At 35.2% G+C, this 25,714-nt stretch overlaps 2 protein-coding genes across 6 annotated transcripts in view; one reads left to right on the forward strand and one right to left on the reverse strand.

Annotated features, from left to right (window-relative positions):
- LOC123552342 (uncharacterized) overlaps positions 1 to 25,714 on the forward strand; it is a 469,144-nt gene that overhangs the window by 313,304 nt on the left and 130,126 nt on the right. The gene's annotated exons all lie outside the window — the stretch shown is intronic.
- Positions 11,017 to 25,714, reverse strand: part of LOC123552346 (proline-rich protein 5-like) — a 59,570-nt gene continuing 44,872 nt past the window's right edge. For 2 of the 5 annotated variants that reach the window (XM_045341939.2, XM_045341935.2), the window contains 8 exons: positions 20,720 to 20,851; positions 19,125 to 19,205; positions 15,761 to 15,809; positions 15,304 to 15,361; positions 14,577 to 14,668; positions 13,888 to 13,963; positions 12,910 to 13,146; positions 11,017 to 12,543 (listed from right to left, as the gene is read on the reverse strand). In XM_045341939.2, the coding sequence (XP_045197874.2) occupies positions 12,347 to 12,543; positions 12,910 to 13,146; positions 13,888 to 13,963; positions 14,577 to 14,668; positions 15,304 to 15,361; positions 15,761 to 15,809; positions 19,125 to 19,205; positions 20,720 to 20,851 (922 nt within the window). In that variant the 3' untranslated portion in view covers positions 11,017 to 12,346. Of the gene's footprint in view, positions 12,544 to 12,909; positions 13,147 to 13,887; positions 13,964 to 14,576; positions 14,669 to 15,303; positions 15,362 to 15,760; positions 15,810 to 19,124; positions 19,206 to 20,719; positions 20,852 to 22,235; positions 22,331 to 23,642; positions 23,787 to 24,559; positions 24,716 to 25,714 lie in introns of those variants that run through there. The other 3 variants (XM_045341943.2, XM_045341942.2, XM_045341944.2) reach the window with 3 other exon arrangements.

The following is a 25,714-nucleotide window of genomic DNA, read 5'->3' on the forward strand; positions in this document are numbered from 1 at the left end:
CTCATCATACTTGTAACTGACATGCAGTATTTCCTCTGCATTATTTAATTTAGTACTTGTATTAACATTTTATATTACAAATCTTTTGCGTGTATTCACTGTGATCAAAATTTGGTATTTTACATTACAAACCCATCGAATACTAGAACTGTAACAAGTCAAATGGTTTATCGCGGCCAGAAATTTGTACAAACCGGACAGAAGTTGCGAAATTGTCATTTGTGCAGGAAAGAAGCGTTTACCATAATGTCCAGTACTGGACAGGTATAGTGACCATGCACGGACACAGCAAATTTTCTCAGAGGGGTCCGATCCCCTGCCCCCCCCCCCCCCCCCCACCCGCCCTGGAAATTTTGCAATTTAGCACTTCATTTTTTGCATTCTGGGTCAGTTTTATGGACTAACCTGTTAAATTTGGGAAAATGATAAAATCAAGCTTTCTTGAAGGTAAAATTCTTAGTTTCTTTTAGATGAATAATATGAATTATGTCGGGGTCGTATGTAGCAGCAGCCGCATATACTTTACATGCAGTCCTAATGTTGCCTTTTTCGAAAAAAATATTTTCTTTCCTTCTTGTCTTCTTTCCTTTTTTAAAGATTTTCCAGAGGGGGTCCGGACCCCCGGTCCCCCCCCCCCCCCCCCCCCCGCCACCCATCTGGATCCGCGCATGGTGACATATCATGCTTTCTGTTTATGCAGGTAAACTTGTGTTTGGTTAAATTTCAACAGAGCACAATTGTCTGAACAGTGTACAAACTCAGGGCAAGGGTGGGAAAAAGTGGTAGACAATGAAAGCAGTAACATTTTTATTAAAAAAAAAATAAACAATGAGACAAACATTTCCATCATCTTTGGACGGTTCAAAAATCCCATGTGAAACATACGATAAAGCCCGAAACGCGTGAAAATGTTCCGAATGTAAATCGGGTGAAGTAAGCGCTCTATGTATAAGTTAGATTATGCGTCTAGATTGATTAAACTCGGCGAGTCTACTTACTTATTACTTGAGGATAAAAAAAAACGTGTTTTTTAAATGTTGCTCTTAAACAAGGGTGGCAGTTGAACTACTAAAAGTACAACAACAGTTAAGGTTTAGGAGTATATCACCAAAACACAGAAATATTTTATAAACGAACAGCATCGTTACCAATATTTTACCTGACCAGTACATGTTCTGCCTTACTGTTCCGTACTTAAGATATTCTAAAAAAGTTGTCCCCCTTTGAAAATGAATGCCATTTGTAAAGAAATAAAAATAAACAATTGCTGAAAACTGTGTTCCACCTATTTATGTGAAATTTCAACACTCGCACGCTATTGCAAATGCATCAAAACGAACATGTGTACCAGTTCCTTGAAAATGGTGAGTTTTTTTTAAAGGTGTTTGACTGTCCGGAAGTGGGGCCCATTTAGGCAGTCCTTTTCCGGAATTCAATGTTTATATCAGTATACTGACACTTGTTTTGTAGAGTAATATACACGCTATCATTACAAAAGCTACAAAACAAGTGTCAGTATACTGATATAAACATTGAATTCCGGAAAAGGTCTGCCTAAAGGGGCCCCACTTCTGGGCAGTCAAGCGCCTTTAAAAACTCAGCATTTTCAAAGAACTGGTACACATGTTTGTTTTGATGCATTTGCAATAGCGTGCGAGTGTTGAAATTTCACATAAATAGGTGGAACACAGTTTTCAGCAATTGTTTACTTTTATTTCTTTACAAATGGCATTCATTTTCAAAGGGGGATAACTATTTCAGAATCTTTTAAGTACGGGACAGTACGACAGAACATGTACTGGTCAGGTAAAATATTGGTAACGATGTTGTTCGTTTATCAAAAATTTCTGTGTTTTGGTGATATACTCCTAAACCTTAATTCACAACAAATCGTACGGTATGTTTTATAATCAGTAGAAGCTAGTCGTATTTACGCTTATGAGACCTGTTTCACCCATAAGTAAAGAATTCACAGGTCCATCATGAAATATTTTCCCCAGCGCGCATATACTTGTCCTATTCAATATGATCGCCGCGATCAATGAATTCATTTTGTTATATTGCAAAAAATGCTTTGCATACCTTTAACTATGATTATAAGTTGTCAACTCTTTTACAATCCTGATTTTGTACACTGTGTTTTCAACGCACCAGACGAAATCTGGTTGGTGTTTTTCAATACAAATCTTTTCGTACAGTTCTGATTTAATAACAGGCCTAAGAAGTGGTTTATTTTGATATTTTACATACAGACCCCTGCCAATTTTAATAATAATTACAATTATATGACACTTTACTCCAGCTGCAGTATTGTCTGTGTTTTCGTCCGTACTACTTTAATGCCTCATATTATTATTTATTTTAAAATTCAAAACACGTGAATAACTTTAGTAAGAATCTGACCCCTACGCTCTGACCTCTGAAAGAAATGGTCCCCAGATCCTATATACAATACTAATAAAACAAGACAATCCTCAAACTTATACCTTTAGTTTACTTGAAATAATATCAGAAAAATAAACATCATCAAAATTATATTTCATGTGGAAAAAGACACTTTTCTAAAAAGCCATGGCTCAAGGGCCAAGTTTTATCTGTAGTTCATGTATACTAAAATTACAACGTGTAGAAATGAAAGGCATTCGCAAGCAATGGTCAATATTAAACAGTCATTAATTATTATAAAAAGTGAAGGCCTATTCGACAGCTTTAGCAATTGACATGTTTCAGATCACTTGCCTATTTTAGTAGAGCTTAAAATTCCATTATAAATCCCTTTATAAATAACATTTACAAATATAACAAAAAAGAACACATTGTTAAGCTTTGCTTGGCATAAAGTAGAACAAGAGCATGTAGATAGATATAAATCCTCCCTTAAAGCACCTTTGTCAAGGATAACGACAAGAGACGTTGAGATATTATGTATGGCGAAATTATATGAAGAGCACATACTGCCCCCCCCCCCCCCCCCCCCCCCAAAAAAAAAAAAAGCGCGTAGGAAATGGATTAGTCTGGCTACCGACTAGATAATCTTTTTTTTAAATAATTTTGTTATTGGCTTGGAGCTACGGCTCCAAGCCTATGTATTGTTTTTTTTTTTTTTTGTTTTTTTTTTTGGTACCCAAGTGTGTGTTAGTATGATACGAAAAGCCGGGAAGCTGCCGCAAACCGAGATCAATATGTTACGAATTCAGTAATTGGTTGCAGGAACAAGTGACCTGTGACTTATGCTGCGCAATGCGGAAATATTGGAAGTTTTCCGATTGCAGTTGCTCTTTTGTTTGTCTATTATTAAAATGGGGGTGTACAGCAATATGAATATAACTTTAAAACGTAAGTCTGTACTATAAACTGACAACTTCTCAATTTTGACGTTTACATTATTCATGATTGAGTTTACATTTATCCATTGTAGTAATTGTTAAAAAGATTTAACGGGCAGTTGTGAAATTTGTTAGAGAACACCCCCCCTGAAAGGATGTAACCTGCCAAAAGGTGTCTCAAAAGACATTTTGCCGCCAATTTTTGACAGGACTATTATGGTTGGTTCGATTATTGTTGTAGGGGTGTTATCAAAACAAGTTAAGGAAGTAGCTCTGCAAGGTATATTAAACCAATTTTTTATTCACAATACCACCGTATTTTGTATATCAGTGTTTATATTTCTGTGTTCGGGGCCTAGTAAAGGAAATTGGTTTCCTCCCAATAACTAGAACGCTTTGCGCTAGAGTCTTAAAATTTTATATGGAGGTTGGACACCAGTAGTTCAAAACCCGAAACGCCAAGAATTGTTCAATACCCTTGCCTCTAAAGTTAAGACTGGCGTTCCCATGGGAACAGAAGTAGAAAATCGCAATCATGTTTTGCATAGAATCTTATGTAATGACCCCTACCCACACTTGTCCAGTTATGTAGACTATGCCAAAACCAGCCAAGCCTTTATATAGTATTGGCTCTGATTATCTACCAGTGTTTTGAGAAGAAAAAGGACATAATTATACAAAATTGAATAACCTCAGGAGTTATCTCTTGTGAACAAAACATAGGGTCTGAACACAGATTAGAAATGGATTTAAAACTGCAGACCTGAAAGTAACTTTTGTGAACCAAAAGTTAAAAACATTAGTTAACATAATAAAGCACCATCTTTTGATACGATTTTTAATAAACACATAAAGATGGAGGGGTGTGTCCTTCTGGAAAATAACAAATAAGACTATTTCATCTTAGTTAAACAAAGGTAAAATAGCTCTAAAATGTAAAATGGAAATGATTATACAAGTCATGATTCAGTGGTAATGGAAAAGCAAGAACGCAACCATGTAATGATAGATTTTATTTCCATTTATTTACAAGTGAAGTATTTAAAAAGTTAATAATCAAATTAATGAGTAACTGGAAAATAAGTCCCCAGAAAACTGCAAAATGCGTATCAAAGTTTTTGTGGCCCAGTATGGTAGCACTGGAGGGACATTTGACTTCTGAACTTCTCACTTGCAAGTTCTCGACATCTCACATCCAGCTTCTAACTTTCGCACTTCTGACTTCTAACTTTCTGACTTCCGACTTCTACCTTTCCAACTTCTTACTTCCAACTTCGTCACTTCTAAGTTCTAACTACCTTGCTTCCGACTTCTGACTTCCTTCCACTTTCTTCACTTTACCTTATAACTTGCAAACTTCACCTTTCTTAATTACAGTTTCCACGCTTCGTACTTCTAACTTATTGACTTCTGACTTCTGATTTCCAACGTCCACACTTCTTACTTCCAACTTCCCCATTTCTGACTTCTTACTTGCACTCTTTCAATTTCCGACTTAAAACTTCTAAGTTCTATCTTCCTGATTTCTGTCTTCTAACTTCTAACTTTCAAACTTTTTATTTCTGACTCCAACTTTCATCTTCTGACTTTCGACTTTCACACTTCTGACTTCCAACTTCTGCACTTCTAACTTCCTGACTTCTGGTTTCCAACTTCAAAACATCTGACCGTTCCAATTCTCCCTCTTCAGAAGTCGGAAGTAAGAAATGCGACAGTTAGACGTCAGAAGTGCCGAAGTTAGAAGTAGGAAGTAAGAAGTCCAGAAGTTGGAAGTGAGAATTGCAAAAGTTAGAATTTAGAAGTTGGAAGTACGGAAGTCAAGTGTCCCTCCAGGGCTTCCATAGCCCAGTCTCTGCATTCTGTAACTTACGGGAGTCTATATACCGAAATTCAGAAGAATTGAAGTATGACAAACTGTTTAGATCAATTGTGTTTTTACAAATGATATAAAATTGGATAAACCGGAAACACTGGCATGTCCAACTGCCGCGGTTGTTGCCGATAGAATAAGGTTCTTTTATCCAGTACACCAAAGAATCCTCAGGTTGGGATTGTTTCGTCTTGGTTTACAAACTGTTCATAAATGATTTAATAAACGAACTTAGGACAAGTTACTATGGGATGCGCAAACTTATCCGACGGGTACTACAGCGTTAGCAGACGACATACCTTTGTCAGACCTCTCAACAACAAATGTTAAATATTACATACTCTTACCGACTTCATTGATCATATCAGTATGGCTATTTCATTTGGCAACCGTTCCCGAACGTTAACGCAACTACTATTTAATCTTAGCCCGGAACGCCTAACCCAGACCAGGAAATAAAATAACCGCGTGACCTTTTGTCTGATTTGGATAAAAGTTTAAAATGCCGCTATGACGAGCTAAATAAATGCCTTAATCCGATTATAGCAGCCTCTTTAGTAAGTAAAATATGTATCTCGATTCTACTCTATATGGTTTTGAACTATGGTCTAATTTGAATACAATTTAAGTAAGTCAGATTATGAAACTTCAGAGATTAGTTGCAACTTTTAAAAAAAAAATCATTTAAATACGAGGACCGTCATGCGTTCAATTCGGTTTATAGAGTACCATAATGTATGGCTCGTCCTTGCAATAGAAAGCAACGTAATCCTAATTCCTAAGCAATTTTCAGTCATTCATCAAGTACTAAACGTCAACTAATAAAATTACACCTATAAATATTTGTATCTTTTGTAACATATTTGTCCAAGAATCCTATTAAATGATACGTTTCTGCCAACTTTAGGGATGAAATGTTTTAGTACGGCGTACACATCCTTAATGTTGAAGTATTGAGTAAAATCTATATATAAAGTATATATGCTATATGTTATTATTTGGTTTGTTTATTTGTTTTCTTGTTATCTAAATCTTTATTTGAAAATGGAACATTGTTTACAGACGATAACCCCCCCACCCCCACCCCCTCCCTACCCACTGGTGAGGGGGAAAGGAAAATATGAATGAAAGCGGTCCTACAGTGCGAGTTAAATTAGAAATATTGACTATTGGTCAACAAGAGAACGTGACTTTGACTTTAAAGCTATGAGTATAAATATATAAACACTAAATTTATTATGTGACTGATATAAGATGATATCGACACGATATCATTCGTAATTATATTAGCCTATCGTCGGTTTCCGGTGGTTTCCGTACGATCGGAATCGGCTATTTCCGTTGTTTGGGCCGGGCCGGGTTTTATTAATATTTCTCTAGCACATTTGGTCCTATTGGTCTTTTGCTCCTCGGTTAACACGCGAGGCACACATCTGGTACAAACCTTTCTTAAGCCCAAGTGCTTAGTGAGAATCTCATGAGATCTCTCATTTGTCATGAGCGGAGCGGTGGTCTAGTGGATAAGGTGTCGGCCGCTCAATCCAGGGGTCGTGGGTTCGAGCTAGTATAAACTAAAAACTAAAAGAAAAGACGCTCGGACACCGTGTACCTGGCGTCTTCATCAATTAGGCGTCTTACAGCAGCAATCTTCTTTGACGTCACACAGCTGTTTTGGACCTGTCAGGTCGAGGCCTGTCTTCAAAGACTGCCTGACCATTTTTAAATTTACGTAGCCATCTGTAAACATTTTTCTCTGATACTGCACACTCCCATATGAAGTATACAGTTCACTGAGTATCTGCCTTGCAGGAGTTTCTAAAGAACAACGTACTTAAATGTACGCTATAATTTCAGATTTTTGTTCGCTTTTCATTGCTGGATGTATTTTGCTTAATGTATATGACTGCACCTTATACAAAAATAAATATCTCCGAAACGGTACAATAGTTTTCAATAAAACTTCGCAGGATTATATAGATGTCATTCATGTATCATCCATGTAAATCTACGGAAGCGCGCGATTGTCATTATTTTTCGGCGAACGCCGTCTAAGAACGAATTCGTTACCTATGCCACGTGACCTGAGTTTGCAAATCAAACTACTTGATAACGCATTATAGATAATTTATCAAAATGGAAGATTTATGCAACACTCTGCCTGATTGGACGAGAGTGTCAATTTCTTTCACTCTGTTGATTGTGCTACGCTGAGTGAAATGTAGACTAAACGACGCTGTTTTAAAGCTAACTTTGGCTCAGTATATTTAGCAAGAATATTGATATATCTCAAAATGATAAGTAAGTTTAATAAATATGATAAAACCTGTTCAAATACCAACATATATCAAATTAAAGAAAGAGCTGAATACGGTCTACGTATCACATGAATAAGGGTGTGATAAGAGTCTTTTATGTAGAGAAGTGCTTTTTAAAAGATTTTCCTTGTTACAATTGCCGTCTGTATATAAAAAGGTTTCTTGCTTTTGTGACTTATTTAGATTGCATATTAAAATGAGTACTTGTTTGCTTTGATATATTTGTTATAAATTATTTAACTGATTTATTATATATGAACATTTTTCTTTAGTATGGTATGCAAATATTGAACTCAGTTGAAATCTGTTTTATTATGTATATGCTATATAATGACTGAATCTCATTACACTGAAATGAAGGTACGCTGCATACAGTTTATCTATGTGATATGACTACGGTCAAACTTTGCTTATGAAACAGAAATATTGAAATAATTTCAATTGTATTTTTTGCTTGACCTTCACTTTTTTATAGGTGTGACGTCATTGTCCAAAGATTCATGAATAGCGAATATGCATTTGTTAAAGCGGGATCAGTTGGCCTATTTTAGAAATAAATAAAAAAAATAAATAAAAAAGTTCCTTTAATTGATTTTTCTCATGTATTCTAATCAAACTTGATTTGTAGCATCTTTATTAGGCCCGCAGCCAACTTTGTTCAGCTGGGACATTTGACCCCTTTTAGGGGATGCTAGAGCTAAAACTAGAAATGCCTTTATACAGCGTCTCATGAACAGCTTGGTGGATCTTTGCCATACTTGGTCTGGAGCATCATTATAAGGTCCTCTTCCAAATTTATTTATATAGGAACTTGGGCCCTATTAGGGACCACTATAGCTTAAAGTAGATATGCCTTTCTTCGCATTAACCACTAAAATGTAATGGATTTTTATCAAACTCGATGTGTAACAATATCGTAAGGTCTCCTGCTATTTTGTTACAAATGGGGATAGGGACCAATTTAGCTAAAAATATAAACACGTTAAATGACCTCTTCTCATGAACCGCTTCATGAATCTTCATCAAACTACTGCTGTAATTATTCGTCTAAGGATAAACGAAACAAAATTGCAACCCTACGAAACCTTTGCAAAAAATTAAAAGAGAACCATTTAAATTGTTAAAGTGCGGTGTTTAGTTTTGCAATTTGAAAAATGTTAGATGAAAGATGAATGTTAGATGAAAAATTCATAAACTTCTTTCCTTATTACAATTCGCCGACCATCATTTTTAAAGATATTTCTTGTTAGAATAACCCTCGTATTTTATATATCCATAACATAACATCTCGACCTTATTTTTCATCTTGTTCTGGTGGCATAGCATCCAAACTTCTATCTGACGACAAAATATGCCTTCTTGATAATTTCATCTCTTTTTTCCATGTAATAGCATCTCTTACATTTTAGCTGGACTATAGTTCGACAAAGCTTGGTAAAAGTGTTGATGTACTTACTTTCACCTTAATTATATTATCATTTGAATTATCTGCTTCAAACATAAATTGTTTTAAGGTATTAGACCCCTAATAGTAATGTTTAAAAAATGGCATTTGATTGGTATATTCTTACAGTTGAGCGTGCTTCGCACTATGTTGCAACTTTTAAACAACTTTTACCGTGTCGTTTTTTTATAAATTTTGTATAATTCATGGTATTTTCTCAAGCTCAAGTAGAGACAAATTTCAAAGTGATGGCCTTTATCCAAAACGTTTGTTGAGAACTCATTTTACCATTATTTTTTTATAAAAGAAACACCAAACTATTGGTAAACAATTATAAAACTTAAAATAAAACTGTCAATATCATTTTTTCTAGGGTACCTCAAGTAAACGGATTTAATGAGACAGAATTCTAACTCCAACATTGAAAAATTAAGGTCGAATCCTGCGGGTCTGTTTTGAATTTTGCTCACTTCATTCAAAAATAACCTTGGGACAGAAGTAAAACCTACCTACATTTCTTCCACAATATGTAATTTAAAGAATGAAGGCAAAATAGAGAACTTTTAGCGCATATAACTCAGTATTTTTAAAGATGTCTAACTCTACCCCTTCTGTTTCGGAGGTAAATTCACTATTAACAGCAAGAAATCACTTATCAAATGAAATTTTCCCACTTTTGTACAATAAATCAATAATAAGTCTTGAAAGAAGTAAAAACTTACTAGAAAAAAAGGAAGTATATCCTGGTGACGTCACATTGAAAACTACCTAATACACTATTAGTGACTATACTGCGTGAAAAATACCAGATATATAACGTTTGTTAGAGCCCTTTTAAAACTACAATCAAAGTGTTCGTTTTACATAATATTATAAGAACAAATGAATTTCGTCTTTGTATACTTCCACGGTCAGTAGTTTGTACCATTTAAAGAAATAGATTTAATTACATTTAATTTTTTTCACTGAAAAAAAAAGAGTCGCATGAGTATTGAACGCCAGCCGCCGATGAAACAATCCGCCAGGCAACCACTACTCTAGATATTCAAATTACAATGTATTCATAACTAGTAGTGGTTCTATAAGCAACTCATGCTGACTTCCCTAATCAACAGACGAGTCTATAAACTGAACTCTCAAACGTTAAAACCAAACTATAGTATCAAAGATATCATGAATGTTTTATAACAAGCCATCAACAAATATTTAAAAACAATTAAGAATAATTAAAATATTTTGAAAATTTTACTTCCGTTGGATTTTACAGAGTGATATGTATAAAGATATGTATGGAATCCCGTAATTTCGCAACTGATGAGATATTATAGGTGTCGTACAAGATTCAAAGGTCATTACAAAATAATGTAAGCTTGTCCAAACAGCTATGTATGGTGGAGCACTCCCATCCTAGAGGCACGGCGTCAGTGCAGGTATCAAGAAGACTGTGGAAGAGAGAACTAGAGAGAAAGGCATCAAGTATAGTGGCAAGCTCGGACTACATCTGTGACGACTGCAGGTTAAGGTTGGTGTGCAATGTTACTAGACAGAGTAACAGTGTGTTATCGATAGAAAAAAGGCGAAAATGCCCGAGAGAAGGTATCAGCTTTGAGTCAGAAACAACTGTGTTGGTGTTGATGGGGCTGTTTACGTAATAAAAGTAGCACTTCATGGAAGCCTGAAAACACAATAGTATTTCATTAACCTTTCTCATGCGATATCATCCAATCAAAAGATGCCTTACAAAGTTAGTTTCCCAGTCTAAAAAAAAACTTGTAATTCATACGACGTATTACTGACTGTAGAGAGCTTTTTGACTTCCGGGCAAAACGAGCTTAATACGGCTGCACCGAACAAAGAGTAACCTAGAAAATCTTTATACTAGGCTCATTTCATTGTCACGAAACCCCGTCAATGTTTTTTTTTATATCGCGTTGCTACTTTTTGTGTTGCGCCGCCATGATGCCGCATATGCAACATTTTGCATTTTAATCGGTTTAGATGTGGAACTACAGGCGGGGTACAATATTTGACTTGTTTAATTCAATGATAATGAAAAGCACATGAACTTGATTTTTTTACTTGCCTTATGCATTACAAGATTAACACCAATACTGAGTATAACATATTTTACTATGAAGTGCCACGAATTTCTTGAATACAGAATTTCATAATCAAATTGCAGTATCTTTATGTTCTTTTAAACTTTGAAAGTTAAGGTACTGTCAATCTATCCGTTCATATCAAACACCACACATGACGACAAATCGCCTTATGGTATGTGTGTAATACAACAAAACAAAAAATTGTTCACGCGAAAATGAGATCAATACATTTTGTAGGCAAGATGACAATTCATTTTGCCCTTTGCGCAGTTTCCCTGAGCACCTGTATGCACACTTCATTTCTTTTTTAAAGTTTAATTACTGCATATATCATTCAAACGCAATCTGTCCGAGGATATCGCGTTAAAAGCTTCCATTTTTTTGTACTACACAGTACACATCTCAGCTAGTTTTTGCTGAGTAAAAATCACAAAGTTTAATCCTGTGTTTCCGTGAACATTCTGGCTTAATGGCTCACTTTAATTTGTCGCACTGGTTAGACTGCGCATTACAGAAGTGTCGCTTTGACATAAGTAGTTCCGCATTGAAGGTAAAAGACTTTGGTTTTCACAAATCTTTTAACAGCACCTCATGAACTACCAAGGTCCAAACTTTAACTGATCCAAAGCAAAACGCAAATGTCAGAATTGCTGGTCATGTTGCTCTGTTGAAATTGCACTAATTTAACGTTGATGTATTGAACACAGCAGCAGGTAGACAGCCTGTCACGTGATGGCTGTATACGATATCTCCTGAACTGGTCACTGTCTTGTTCCTTAACAGCTGCAAGGTATACGTCTGTGAAGAAGTGGCTATACTGTACATCCTGTTATGACCCCTGTTGTGTTCTTTAACAGTATTAGTATGACAGCCCTTCGGGTGGTAGCTCTCCTAATCTGACCCTGTCTTGTTCTTAAACAGTGGCGAAATGACAGCCTGTCGGGCGGTAGCTTTACTATATCTCCTGATCCAACTCTGCCTTGTTGTTAAACAGTGTGAAGATGTTAGTCTGTCAAAAGGTAGCAATATTGTACCTCCTGATCTGATCTCTGTCTTGTTCTTTAACAGTGAAAAGATGACAGCCTGTCTGTTGGTGGCTTTACGATATCTCCTGATCTTGACTCTGTTTTGTTCTTAAATAGCTGCAAGGTTACCTGTCAGGGGGTGGCTATACTGTATCTCCTAGCTGCAAGGTTACCTGTCAGGAGGTGGCTATACTGTATCTCCTAGCTGCAAGGTTACCTGTCAGGAGGTGGCTATACTGTATCTCCTAGCTGCAAGGTTACTTGTCAGGAGGTGGCTATACTGTATCTCCTCATTTGGCCTCTGTCTTGTTCTCTAACTGCTGCTAGCAGGGGATGGTAAAGTAGTCCCGAACTTCTTTTGTGCTGTAAGCGGAGTGCCTGTGGAGAAAGACCTGCTCTCTTCAATCTTGGGTCTACTTGCGTTATTTCGTCGTCTGATTCAGTCGTGTCGTCTGAGATCTCTGAAAAAATGACATTTAAACACTACGAATATAGTCGTAACATACGCATATCAAACTTACATATTTTCTAATCTCCAATGCAAAAGCTTTTATTTTATAAAAGGAATGTAATATAGGTGTTTTTAACAAACAAATGAGATTGGGTTTGTTCCAAAATGAGCATTTTTTTCTATTTTCTATTTTTCTGTTGAGAATCAAATTAAGCAGGTTATAGAATAGCTGCAAATATCCTTCCGCATGTTAATTCACTTTCCTAAACAGTTCTGTTTCGAAATATGAAATAACATAAAAAGAAAGTAGAAAAAAAATAAAAGGAGTAAATAAACAAAGCTATCATAAACGTGTTATATAAAGTGCAATACATACGTATCACAGGTATTGGAAGTCTTGGCGTTGGTTTGAAATTACTTTTTATCTCAGGCTCACTGCCACCGCAGTACAATCCCATAATTCCTAAATGAGGGGAAATTATTCTGGCAACCAGTTTCTCTAACTCTATAGAGTTATCTGTGTATGGATACTCGTGAACACCGTGCAAAACTAACAACATCTGTTGTGTAGCGGGAGATTTCGGATCAGACTGTGAAAATTCTTGCAAAGCGTCTGGAAATTTGGAAATAAATACATGTAATATGCACTGAAATTAATTGAGAACAAAACTGTCAACTTTTACAGGAGTGTATACTTCGCTTCTTTAAAATTGGAAATCATAATGAGCCGTGCCATGGGAAAACCAACATAGTGGGTTCTGCGACCAGCATGGATCCAGACCAGCCTGCGCATCCGCGCAGTCTGGTCAGGATCCATGCTGTTCGCTAACAGTTTCTCTAATTCCAATAGGCTTTGAAAGCGAACAGCATGGATCCTGACCAGACTGCGCGGATGCGCAGGCTGGTCTGGATCCATGCTGGTCGCAAACCCACTATGTTGGTTTTCTCATGGCGCGTCTCATTTACGCATGAACGATTTGAGGAACTGAATCAAACCACCAGTACGAAAACCTCTCTGCTTAGTCTTGAACACTTGGACAAAACCCGTTTAAAAATGTTCCGGACTGTTTAAACATTTCGCCTGATAAACAATTTTGCGAAAGCGTTTGCCACTCGTCAGACAATGGTTTATAAACATGAATGGGTGAGCCAGGTAAAACTTACTGATTCCTTTTTTTAATTTGCTAGGTCTTTAAGTTATGCAGTATTTCAAAATATTTTAAATGCACGGTTTTTTTATATAAAGTGCTGTCTTGTTGAAGTGAACAGGAAAATTGTTCATATTTAACTTTTCACTAAATTCCTTATTAGTTCTAGGTGATAATAATTACCGAGTAACAGTTAAAAATCCTACCTTTAACAGGTAATTTGAGAAGAACTGTGTTTCTAAATTCCAGTAAAGCCACCTCTCTTACCGTTAATGTTTTCGTCTGAAAAAGGAAATGATGACAGTTATAAGCAACTGACTGTCCCTGAATGTTCACAATTTATTATTAAGTGTCCCTGTGTGTTCATATCAATCACTTTCTTTCATTTAATTGTTTTACATGTAAGAAGATTAAATCTTTTGCAGCAATATTCATTCTTTGAAAAAGTTATTTGAAAAAGTTTCAGTTTTATCTTATTTAAAGCAGATAGGCATATTTTTATTCACATCTTTTGTATTATTATTATGTTAACAACTGATATTTTTAACACTATATATACAGTTTTACATAATTCATTTTATTTAATATGCTTTACAATTTACGTTTTCAATATAACTTCTTCTCGGCAATATATGACCTTTTTGTGACGATTCACCGTAAAATCTAACTCACTCATTACATTTTTCATTAAAGTTTTCAATACGAATTTGAATTCTGTGTGTAACCAATCAACAGTTATAAAGCTTGCCAGACTGAAGACATTTGCCGGACTGTTTAATGTCACTGCAACTTCTTTCTGCGTGTACGATACCAAAATGTCAAAAGAACGACCTTCCTATCGCATTTAAGTTACTAAAGTAGTTTGAAGTGCTGAAAATGTTTCTTGAATACCTACTTTCACAGGGTACAAGAGTGCTTGCAACACTGGTAAGATTTCCCCGTAGAAATAGTTCCACTCTTCTCCCAATTTTGTTAATAGTGACATTCCTAAAATTAGCAAAAACTATACTAATAATATGTCCATATGCAGAGGAATAATATTGTACGCAAGGTCGTACAATTCTCTATGAAATTTGGACCAAAGTGCCGCCAAGCAAATATAAAAATCAAGACAAAATTTCATTAGGTTTTCAATGCGAATACTTTTCAAAAGTTTGAAAATAAGCTTGCGTGCAGGCTGATCAATGTCTGCACTGTTCGCTATTCAGTCAGTAAATTTTCAGTGAACACCCCTTTGAATGGTAAGTGGTATGGCCCAAATTGAATGATGGACCAGTCCATTAAAGAAATTCAGCACGCTAAAAGTTAAATGAATAAGAAGATTGAAAATAAGCAAGTGTCTCCGCACTTCAATTCTCATTATTTTGCTCCAACCTTAGCTCAAACGTAACGTTTTAACGTTACGCTAACCGATGGCGATATTTTAACGTCTGTTCTGCTGGTAAAATTATGCTAGTTATTATAGGAAAAGATTTGCCCGATCATTTCCTTGTGTGTTGGTCCATCATTCAGTTTGGGCAGTACCACTTATTATTCAAAGGACGTGCAGGCTTTTGAAAATTGATAAAACAACGGAGAAACCAGATGGCTATAGAAAATACAGCATTAATTTAAAGATATACCTGTTTCATGTTTAATGTTTTCTCTCAATATAACCATTCCCTTTCTTATTAGTTTGTCCTGAAAATAAGACAAAAATCAATGTTAAATTACATCGTATATAAGTGTCTTATTCAAAGCTATCACATTTCTTTCTTTTTATAGGTCAAAGGGCGATTCATCAGATGCTTGAAAATGACAGCGTTCCATGTTACAATATTGCCATGCTATTATATTTCCTCAAACAAAGCGATAATCAGTATTTTCCCGATTCTACACGGAAATATTTTTTTCTTCTCCATAATTGTTGGTGTTTTCACGGAAAGCTTTAAAATGTGTGCAATTTCTTTCAAGTCAGACAAATTGCTCTTGCTGTGTAGGAAAATAATTTTCCTCTTAATATGAAGCTTTTCATTACTCGTGCCTTTGTAATGATCATTTAATCACATCATTCAACAGACTAGAGAAATTACTGCTCACCTTATAGTAGTCATAGATCAAAGGAGCCGCTTCAGTCGTCATTAGGTTCCTGAAATTGTTTGAATTATTCATGAATGGTTCACATAGAAAACATTAATGTCTATTGTACAACTACTGTTACCGAAATTCCGTATTAATAACAAATTGTATTCTTGATCCTTTTTGGACATGTGTAGCTGGTTGTGGCGTTTGAAAGTAATTGTACATTGGGTAGATATGACCTCAGAAGAGTTTCATAAAGGGTTCCTGTTAAGGTAGTGGGCCCGTATTGACAGTCATCAATATCCGATCACATTTTCTCGTGTGCTTTTTAGACATCATAAGGCCATAAAAGAAACAGTTTTTTTAAAACAGGAGAATTTTGAAATGACATTCGGAAGTTGAAATTACGGGTACACTACATGTATATACTAGTATTGTAACGATAACGCATACATGATTGTGTCAACGTTATTCTGGTATAAAAATGTAACAAGTAAAAAAAAATGAATTGTCCATCTCCATGAAATGCGTGGGAATGTCAGCCATTATTGTATTGATCACGTTGACGTCTATCCGTTATTGGACAATACTTCTTTTACGCTTACAGCTGGCTTACGGAAGTTCGGCGGCTCTACCCAGGTGCCCGCTTGTGATGAATAATGCACGGATGGGGCACCTGGGGTCTTCCTCCACCATCAAAGCTGGAAAGTCGCCATATGACCTATAATTGTGTCGGTGCGACATTAAACCCAACAAAATAAATAAATTTACGCTTAGCCACGAAACACGCATATCTAACAAGAGGGCCATAATGGCTCTATATCGCTCACCTGTTATCATTGCGCTTAAGGACAAGAAGATAAAAAAGTCATAATCAAGATCAATCAAAAGAATTATGAAAAAATATAGTTGAAATTTTCCATATATGTCAAAATACACCTAAAAATTGGAGGTACCATCCATGTTGTACCACAGAAAAGTGTTCTCGGTTTTTCCTTACGGCCAATAATAAAAAAAGTTACTAAATAAGCTATTTATAGTAAAATAAAAGGGAAGTAATTAAAAAAAATATTGTAAGGAATCGAGATCTTATGGTGATACAAGCTGTGTGCAAGTTTGGTTAAAATTTAATCATAAATGAAGCTGCTATTGTGCAGACAAGGTCAAAATGGCTAATTTTGGCCCTTTCAGGGGCCATAACTCTGGAACCCATTATGGGATCTGGCCGGTTCAAGAAAGGAACCGAAAACTTATAGTGACACAAGTTTTGTGAAAGTTTGATTAAATTCAAATCATAAATGAAGCTGCTATTGTGCAGACAATGTCAAAATAGCTAATTCTGGCCCTATTAGGGGCCATAAATCTGGAACCCATAATGGAATCTGGCCAGTTCAAGAAAGGAACCAAGATCTTATGGTGATACAAGTTGTGTGCAAGTTGGTTAAAATAAAATCATAAATGAAACCACTATCGTGCAGACAAGAAATTGTTGATGCACAAAAATAGCAAATTCTGGCCCTTTAAGGGGCAATCACTCTAGAATGCATGATGGGATCTGGCCAGTTTCTAAAGGAACCGAGATATCATGCCAATACAAGTTTTGTACAAGTTTGATCAAAGTTGCTTGCAAAATGTGGTCTCTATTGTGTTCACAAGAAATTGTGGACGGACGGACGGACGACGGACGAAGGGCGATCACAAAATCTCACCCTGTCACTACGTGACAGGTGAGCTAAAAATGTTCTTACAGCAAGTGCGCGCGAGAATCTCCGTTAACACACGTTTGCTCTCCTGTTAGAACACACCCGAAAACGACAAAACCTGCAGTTTTATGCTAGAATGAGGCTTTGCAATCGTGATATTACGATGTTTACTCTATAGCCTTCAGATAATACGCTCGTCCTCAGCACGGTACTGTTCTCATACACTTTCACCAATCGACATTTCTTATATATAACATTATTTTATTGAAACAGAAGCGATTGTAGAGTTTGATTATTGGCGATTGAAAATGACTCGTGAATGTGGACACTCAAAAGAATACCAACACCAGGCTTGCATTCAAAGGTGAAATTTTGTCAGCGACAACTGTAGGTCAGATAATCTTTTAGGTTTTAGTACCACTCTTTTTTGCTAACAGAGCGACACGCAAATTCAAAATAGTATGAATATTATGTTTATGGTGTGATTTTTTTGACAGCGCGAATACGGCAGATGTATTACAACTCATGAAATAAAAATGAATCGAAAATTATCAATTCTACAATATATCACCCCTTTATATGCGGTTCTAGCTGAAAATAATGATTTCCCCCTGACTTCCACTGATTTCTGAGGAGAAGTTGTCAGCTACTTTCGGAAAACAAATAAGACTTTAGTAACGATACGGAATTACAGAAAAAAAGAAAGAAAATATGACAGCCGTTACTGCATCGAACCTTTAAAATCATTTTTAATACAAGCATAATTGAAATCAGGCAAAACAATCGGTTTCAAGTTCTCGTTTACGTCATTCAATAACAAACATTTATCATTTTTGAGTAAATTATGAACAAAGCTATCTTTAAAAATGATTATTGTGTCCAGAGCTCGTATTTTGCGTTCAGAAAAGATGAAATATTGCCAATTTTATTGGATTAAATTTCACAAATCTTGATTGAGTTCCCGAGTCACGAGAATCAGTCCTGTCAGAACAGCTGCAAGTGTAAGACGAGGAAGTATCTTGCAAAACATAAACTCATTCATTTTTCAGGTCATCGACTGGGTGAAAATTGTAAAAAAGTTACATTCTCTGTACGGTTAAATTAAAGATCCAGAATCGGTTTGAAAAGAAATTGCGTCGTCAGCGACACATTCCACGATAATATTATTCAAATAAAGAAATGTTACAGTTTATAAATTGCAACTAATTACCGAACTTAAACAATAAAAAACTTAACGCATTCGTAGAAAAAGCACTTGTCTGTCATGTTTATAGTATATGCATCATTAACCATTACCATAAACCCGTTTTTATGACATGCATGCTTTGATTTCCATGGATTCTTTGATAACGAATAGTAGAACAGAAGATTTCTGTGATTTTTTTTAAATTATCATGAAAAACGATATACTAAACATTTATTGCAGAATAAATGAACTGCCCAAGCTACGTTGACCAAATTACATGTTACATATTTTAAAACGATAAATTTGCCAATATTTTTAAGCTGGTAAACGAAAATATTGTCTTTAACTATGAAAAATCCGTCAGAATCCAAAGTAAGCAGATTTTCGATAAAAGTGGTTTATTGTAGGTACATAAAATTGGCCATATAGTTTACATGACTTGTTATGAGCTGTTTTTCTGCATTCAAAAACATGTATCTTTATTGAGTTTTACCTGATAGATTCTTGCAAAGTTGAAAGTTCATTTTCTTGTAACTTCTTCTTCTGGAACAAGTGGACAACAGCCGCCGACACACTTTAAAACAGAAAATGAATACTATCTGTAAAAACACTACTATATGTATTCTGTAAAAGTCAAAAATATACAATACTGCATATAAAACATTTACTTAGTATTATATGGATTTTGAACAGAACCCTGATCATTTTGTTATATACGTATACCTAACTTATTTCAGGTGAGGGCCGTCTTTAATGTTGGAATTAACTTGTGGTCAAACCCGTTTGCTTTTCACTTAAATCAGCTTGCCATATGTGTATTTATTGTAATGTGTTATATGTACCCATGTACTGTATATTATGAATTTATATTAGCAATAAAATATAATTAAATCAAATAAAAAGTCGCACTTTTTTTGTCATTACTGTATCAGTGAAGGACATCTGTTACCACCTTACCGTAAATGTTTACAATAGAGACTATTGTAAAACTGATTCTGTCTCCATATGTATTCATGGTAAGTTTACAACAGATGTTCAAGTTCTAGAACAAGTAATACAGCTTACTAGTGAACAAATTACATAAAAAAGTAAGGTGGTAACGTTTACCGTTTACTGACCAGGTTCTAAAAGAGTGTAACATTTACGGACAATAGGTACAGATCCATTTTCATCTGGAGCAGTAACAACAGTTTAAACAGAGAAAAACATGACAGTCAGAAATGCCCTCGAAATGCTTTCTATCTAACAATATCTGCTCCATAAACTTACCGGAGTTTGACGAAAGTATACAATAATTTGCATTATTACATACTCGTTTCTATTCCCCGTTAAGTTACACTGGTACCGGAAACGTCAATATTTTTCCATATACTAACGCCTGAATTTCATATCGGGTGCGTGACGTAATTCAGTGTGTGTTGTTGCACTATTTTTTCTATTTAGTTCAGTATTGTCAATCCTATTCAAGCTATTGAACATATTTATGATATTTACATGATATTTATACGTGTAGATGTGTATGTAATAAAAAGGTTATTATCTTTGCATCGGGAAATATGCACTCGTTCTTCAGCGGAAAAATATTGCGCTCCTAAAGTCGCGCAATATTTCCGCTGAAGAACTCGTGCATATTTCCCGATACAAAGCTAATAACCTATAAATATTGTACAACATATTTTTTGTCGCGACTTGAAGCTATTTGTTTGCGGATAAGCTGTCTTCTGGTTAACTTTTATTAGTATCACCATCTAATATATTAATAAAAATGCAATAAAAAGAGCATGAAAAGAAGATATTTATTGTGTGACATGGATGCATGGATGCAGTGTTATTTTCATCTGATCTAGATATAAATATTGTAAAAATGGAGCATTGGGAATAAACTTCTAAATTGTTGAAGAAATCAAAAGTCTACGCGTTCACAAATATTGAATTCCAAACAACGTGTTGTTCATTCAATATTTATGACTTGTGTCCCCTTAAATATACATGTTATGTTTCGAAAACAATTCTGAACAGAAACATTGCTAGAAATTTACCTAGGACTAGTATCCGCACTTATTTTGTAACTTTGGAGCTGTCAATTACCTTTTAAAGTCGGCATTTGTCAGTGGAAAATCATTTGCCCTGCTTGATGAGAATAGGTGTCTCCCCAGTCCAGCGAAGGAATCCCTGTGTATATGGTTCCTGATTGCATCACTTATATTCGATATACTGTGTCTGAAATAAATAATATCGGAATTTAGAATACAAGTAGATTTTTCATGACAATTCTATAAATGAATATGTCGAACTTCGAAATATTCATGTAATAATAGGCAACTTTCTTAAGACACTATTCCCATGTTATGAGTATATATCTATAGTGATAATTTTCAATATAAAGTATTCAAACTAAATCTTTTTACTTTAATAAGTATTTGTCTGCAAATACATTCCGGTCCAAGGATCGATTGTAACGTAAGGGAAAATATGGGAAGATTCAATAGAAATTATTTTTCAGCCGTCAAAGTTATGACAAAATCAGGATAATAATATAGGATGAGAGCTTATATCATGTCTTGCTTTTCTATCTCGACTTTATATGTAACACTTATGTCATAAAAAAATCGAAATCCTTATTTTGTCTTTTTTTACAATGTTAAGGGGCATGTGTAATAAACAGGCCCTATAGTCATTCACGTTCGATACTTTAACCTACCAGCATGAATATTATTTGAGCCGTGCCATGAGAAAACCAACATAGTGGGTGTGCGGCCAGCATGGATCCAGTCCAGCCTGCGCATCCGCGCAGTCTGGTCAGGCTCCATGCTGTTCGCTAACAGTTTCTCCAATTCCAATAGGCTTTAAAAGCGAACAGCATGGAGCCTGACCAGACTGCGCGGATGCGCAGGCTGGTCTGGATCCATGCTGGTCGCAAACCCACTATGTTGATTTTCTCATGGCACGGCTCAAAATTTTGTCTGGCCTGTGTTTAATTCGCATTACTTCCTAATACAGCCGCTTTGTTTCTCACGAACTAATAATTTCCACTGCGCTTTGAGAAAAGTTTTTTTTCAGGTTAATGACATTATTCTATTGACATATTCAATTAAAACACTTTAAAGTCATACTGTTGTAAAAAAGTCAATGAACGTATGTTTTCAAAATGGCATTGAAAAAGATCATAGATGATTAAGCTGCTACGACAGACATAAGGTATACTATAGTGTCATCACAGAAACATAGGTTTTAGATTTCTAGTTCTAACGATTTCCGAGTTTTGTGGTTTACCAGGAACTTAGCAAGTTTCAAACTTACAACTTCAATGGGTCCTGGGGTGGGACAACTGACTGAAAGTGATCTTTCACCAGCAAAACATATCTTGCATGGTAAAAAACAATGATTATTATGTAACTTAATTTACAAGATTAGCCATGGCGTCAAATGTCGGGTATAATAAACATAAATCACTGGACTCGCAGCAACAGTTTATCCTATTATAAGGAAATAAGCAAAGAACTTCATGACAGATAAAGTCCCATAGAATTAAATAATATAAACAGTGATAGTATATTCAATATACAAATATAGCAAAGGAATTATACATAAAATGTGTACATACGATTGCAGCATTCCGTACAAAATATACAAAATATTTTTTTATCCTTGATATAGTCTGTAGCCTATTACATCAGTTATAATGCATAACTTAAGTAAGTATAAAACATGATATCTCTAGATGATGAGTCGATACCCGTTTACATTTATGGATATCTAAGTGCGGTAAGAATTATGATGTACTGAATTACTTTGCAGATTAGTAACATGATCAGCTGTTTTATACTGAGTAGATATCAACATTTTCCCCGCAGGACCGTGAAGACTTTCAAATGATACGGAAATATAATTGCGTTATAATAAGCATACATTTCGTAGATTTTAGATTGTCATCACCGTCGTAGTCGTCGTCATCGTTATCGTCATCATCGTCATCATCAACATCATCTTCAGTGCCGTCATTGTCATCATCAAATTTGATTTATACTATTATTGTTATCGACATCATTGTCAGTGTTATCATTAACATAATCAGTTTTGATTATGCTATTATTATAACTGTAAGTATTGCACTTTTTGTTCTTATTATCATCATCACCACCACCATCATCATAACCTTAAAACATGATATGTGAATCAGAAGCAATTGTTGTCTTTCTTCCTTTTGTATGTACCGTGGTATGAAGAAAGCCTGAACTCCACACTTCTAATTTTGTACTGGGTCTACTCTGGGATATTTCCGTACTATAGTGTATGGAAAAGGTAAATTTGGAGCACAAAACAAGTGCAGATAAAATGATAAAAATAGTTTGTACGTGCAACTAATTCAACCGTGCAACACCCCATTCGAAGACTTCCAGTGCATGTGTGACCAGATAGGTTATGATTTAATTTCAACATGCAAATACTGGAATGGAACTATTTACTAAAGGTAAAACCTGTGAACTATAGTATTAAATGGTTCGGAGAACTATGAAAACAACATTTACAAATTGGACTGATTATTATACAAACTCACAAATCCCTTTGGTTTTCTTTAGTACGGTTTATGAATGTTTCATATCTTAACACCCCGGTTGATTCAACAACAAGATAACAGAATTGTTGGTACTTATAACAATCATGTCTTAACGACAGTCACTTGAAAAGCTCATCGACGGAGAAGACGATGCATTGCTTATCAATGGGGAAAGCTTTCAGATACCACCACATTGTCATTTTTTTAGTCTAAAGAAATATTTATATAATGTCTGAAAACACCAAGAATCCATGTCCTCGCTATATCATAAAGTATAGCAACGCTCGCCGAAGATTTGTAGAAGAAACATTTTGTACACAGTTTACAGAATGTTTTAATAGATATAAATTTTTGAATACTACAAGTAACATACTGAATCAATATCGTTTCGTATTTTAGCAACAACCGATAACAAAAGAAAGAACTTTCTAAATATCGTGTAAAAAGACTTACATAAACCCTTTAAATTCCATTATACATATAAGTTCATGTTAACAACAGTACAGTAGCATCTTATACTGTTAGGAAGGTGGTTTCAATTGTTTATAAGTTAAGAAATACTAAGTACACTTACGCACTTTCTCCGAAGTAAACACTGGATAAAATAGCTATCTAAAGTGTTATTTAAGTGTTTATATATTCATATAATTTAAAAATCAGGATAGCACTGAAGTGTTTGAGAATGCATTGAAATCGTCTTGACTATGGTAGTGAAACGCTGTGTAACTTTGAATCGAATTCAGAGTAAATAGGTGAAACAAAAAAAGCTCTAACGGAACACTTTATAAAAGGAAGTTTTTATAAAAAACGTTTTTTTATACGGTGTCCCTTTAGAGCCATCGGGCGACAGAGCGATAATACGGTGCGAAGACTCGAATATATGATGCGATTGCGCAATAGTACGATGAGGAAAACTGAAAACATGATGATAAAGTGAGAAAATGAGAACGTATGTGAACACATTCTCGCAACTGAATTCCGAACACACTACCACGTAGCTCATATACCAAGGCAGTTTAAATGCACATTTATACTCTACCCTACTTCATTTGAACCTTAGCTAGTCGCGTCATTAGAATTTGTTTGCCAGTCGTAAGAACAGTTAAAAGAAATTTGCGTGTTCTCGCATTGCCTGACAAGGTAACTCTTACATCAGATGATCTTTTTGTAAACTATTTTCTTAAACTGCGGTAATTTGCATCAAGTGACAAAGTCTTAATCACACATGCCGCTTTTACAGAAGAAAGAGATTAGATAAAATATAAAGTATATTAAGCTGAAATAATCATTTGCAACAAGTACGTACAATCGTATAAAAATTCTGTATGTATAAATATAGAATAAGAATAGTTGATAAAGTGTGTACATACGATTGCTGCATTCCGTACAAACAATTTTTATCCGATTATCATAGTCTGTAGCCTATTGAAACTGTAGACAGCAAGTAAGTATAAAATGTAAATTCTCTAGATGCGTCGATACTGCTTTACATTTATGGATATTTAAGTACGCTGTGGATTATGATGCACTGAATTGTTTTGCAGATAAGTGATTACTGCCGAGTAAATAAATAATCAACAGTTTCCCCTCAGGGTCATGAGGACATTCACATGATACGGAACATAATTGAATTATAGTTAACTTTGACTTTCGTATATCTTATCATCATCATCTTCATCGTCGTCGTCATCATCATCATCATCGTCTATGTAGTCGTTGATATCATAGTTAAGTCGCTCTCGAGCCCAGTTCCTCATAAAATCAACACTGGTACCATGCACTTTGGCATGCGGTAAAGCCTCCGACCTCAAATATCAAAGGTTCCGAAGGACTACAATCACCACAGTTACAACGTTGGACTGATATTTACACAAATTCACAAATCCTTGTGGTTTTACTTTTGTTTATGTACTTGTAAGTGTTTCATATCTTAAATATCCGGATTGATGAATCAATGCGATAAGAGAATAATTGATTAACTTTTACAATTAAGCCATTAAGACACCCACTTAAAATGTGAGAAACTTGGAAAGTTTGCTGACGAAACTGAAATACCGAGAAAAATGATGCACTGTTTACCGAAACGGCACATTGGGAATTTCATTCAAAAAGCTGAAACAAAAATATATTAACTATGACAGAGCCTTCGTTACAGGAGTGTATCATTCATTAGCTTGAAAATTCGAGTTACTGAGTCGAAATTCCGAGACTTCGATTAAGTTACTGGAAATTTTGACTCAGTAACTCGAATTTTCAAGTTAGCAGCTACCTACATACAGTAAGTATATGTAAAGGTCCCGTCCAAACTTAGGTTCGGGTAGCTCTAGAGTGTCATGTGTAAGTCCTAAAGGTTTTCTACCCAGTTTAAGCCTATATGACAGGGAAGAATAAAAATACCATACATGAATGTGTAGTTATGAGTGCAAGCTACACTTCAAGACAAAGATCGGGTAACTTGATATCTCTAGATTTTGAGGAGAGGTCATAGAAGATGACCGGGTAGTGCGCGAACTTAGAATATTTCA

Source organism: Mercenaria mercenaria, chromosome 4, assembly GCF_021730395.1.
Source record: "Mercenaria mercenaria strain notata chromosome 4, MADL_Memer_1, whole genome shotgun sequence".
Taxonomy (NCBI): Eukaryota; Metazoa; Mollusca; class Bivalvia; order Venerida; family Veneridae; genus Mercenaria; species Mercenaria mercenaria.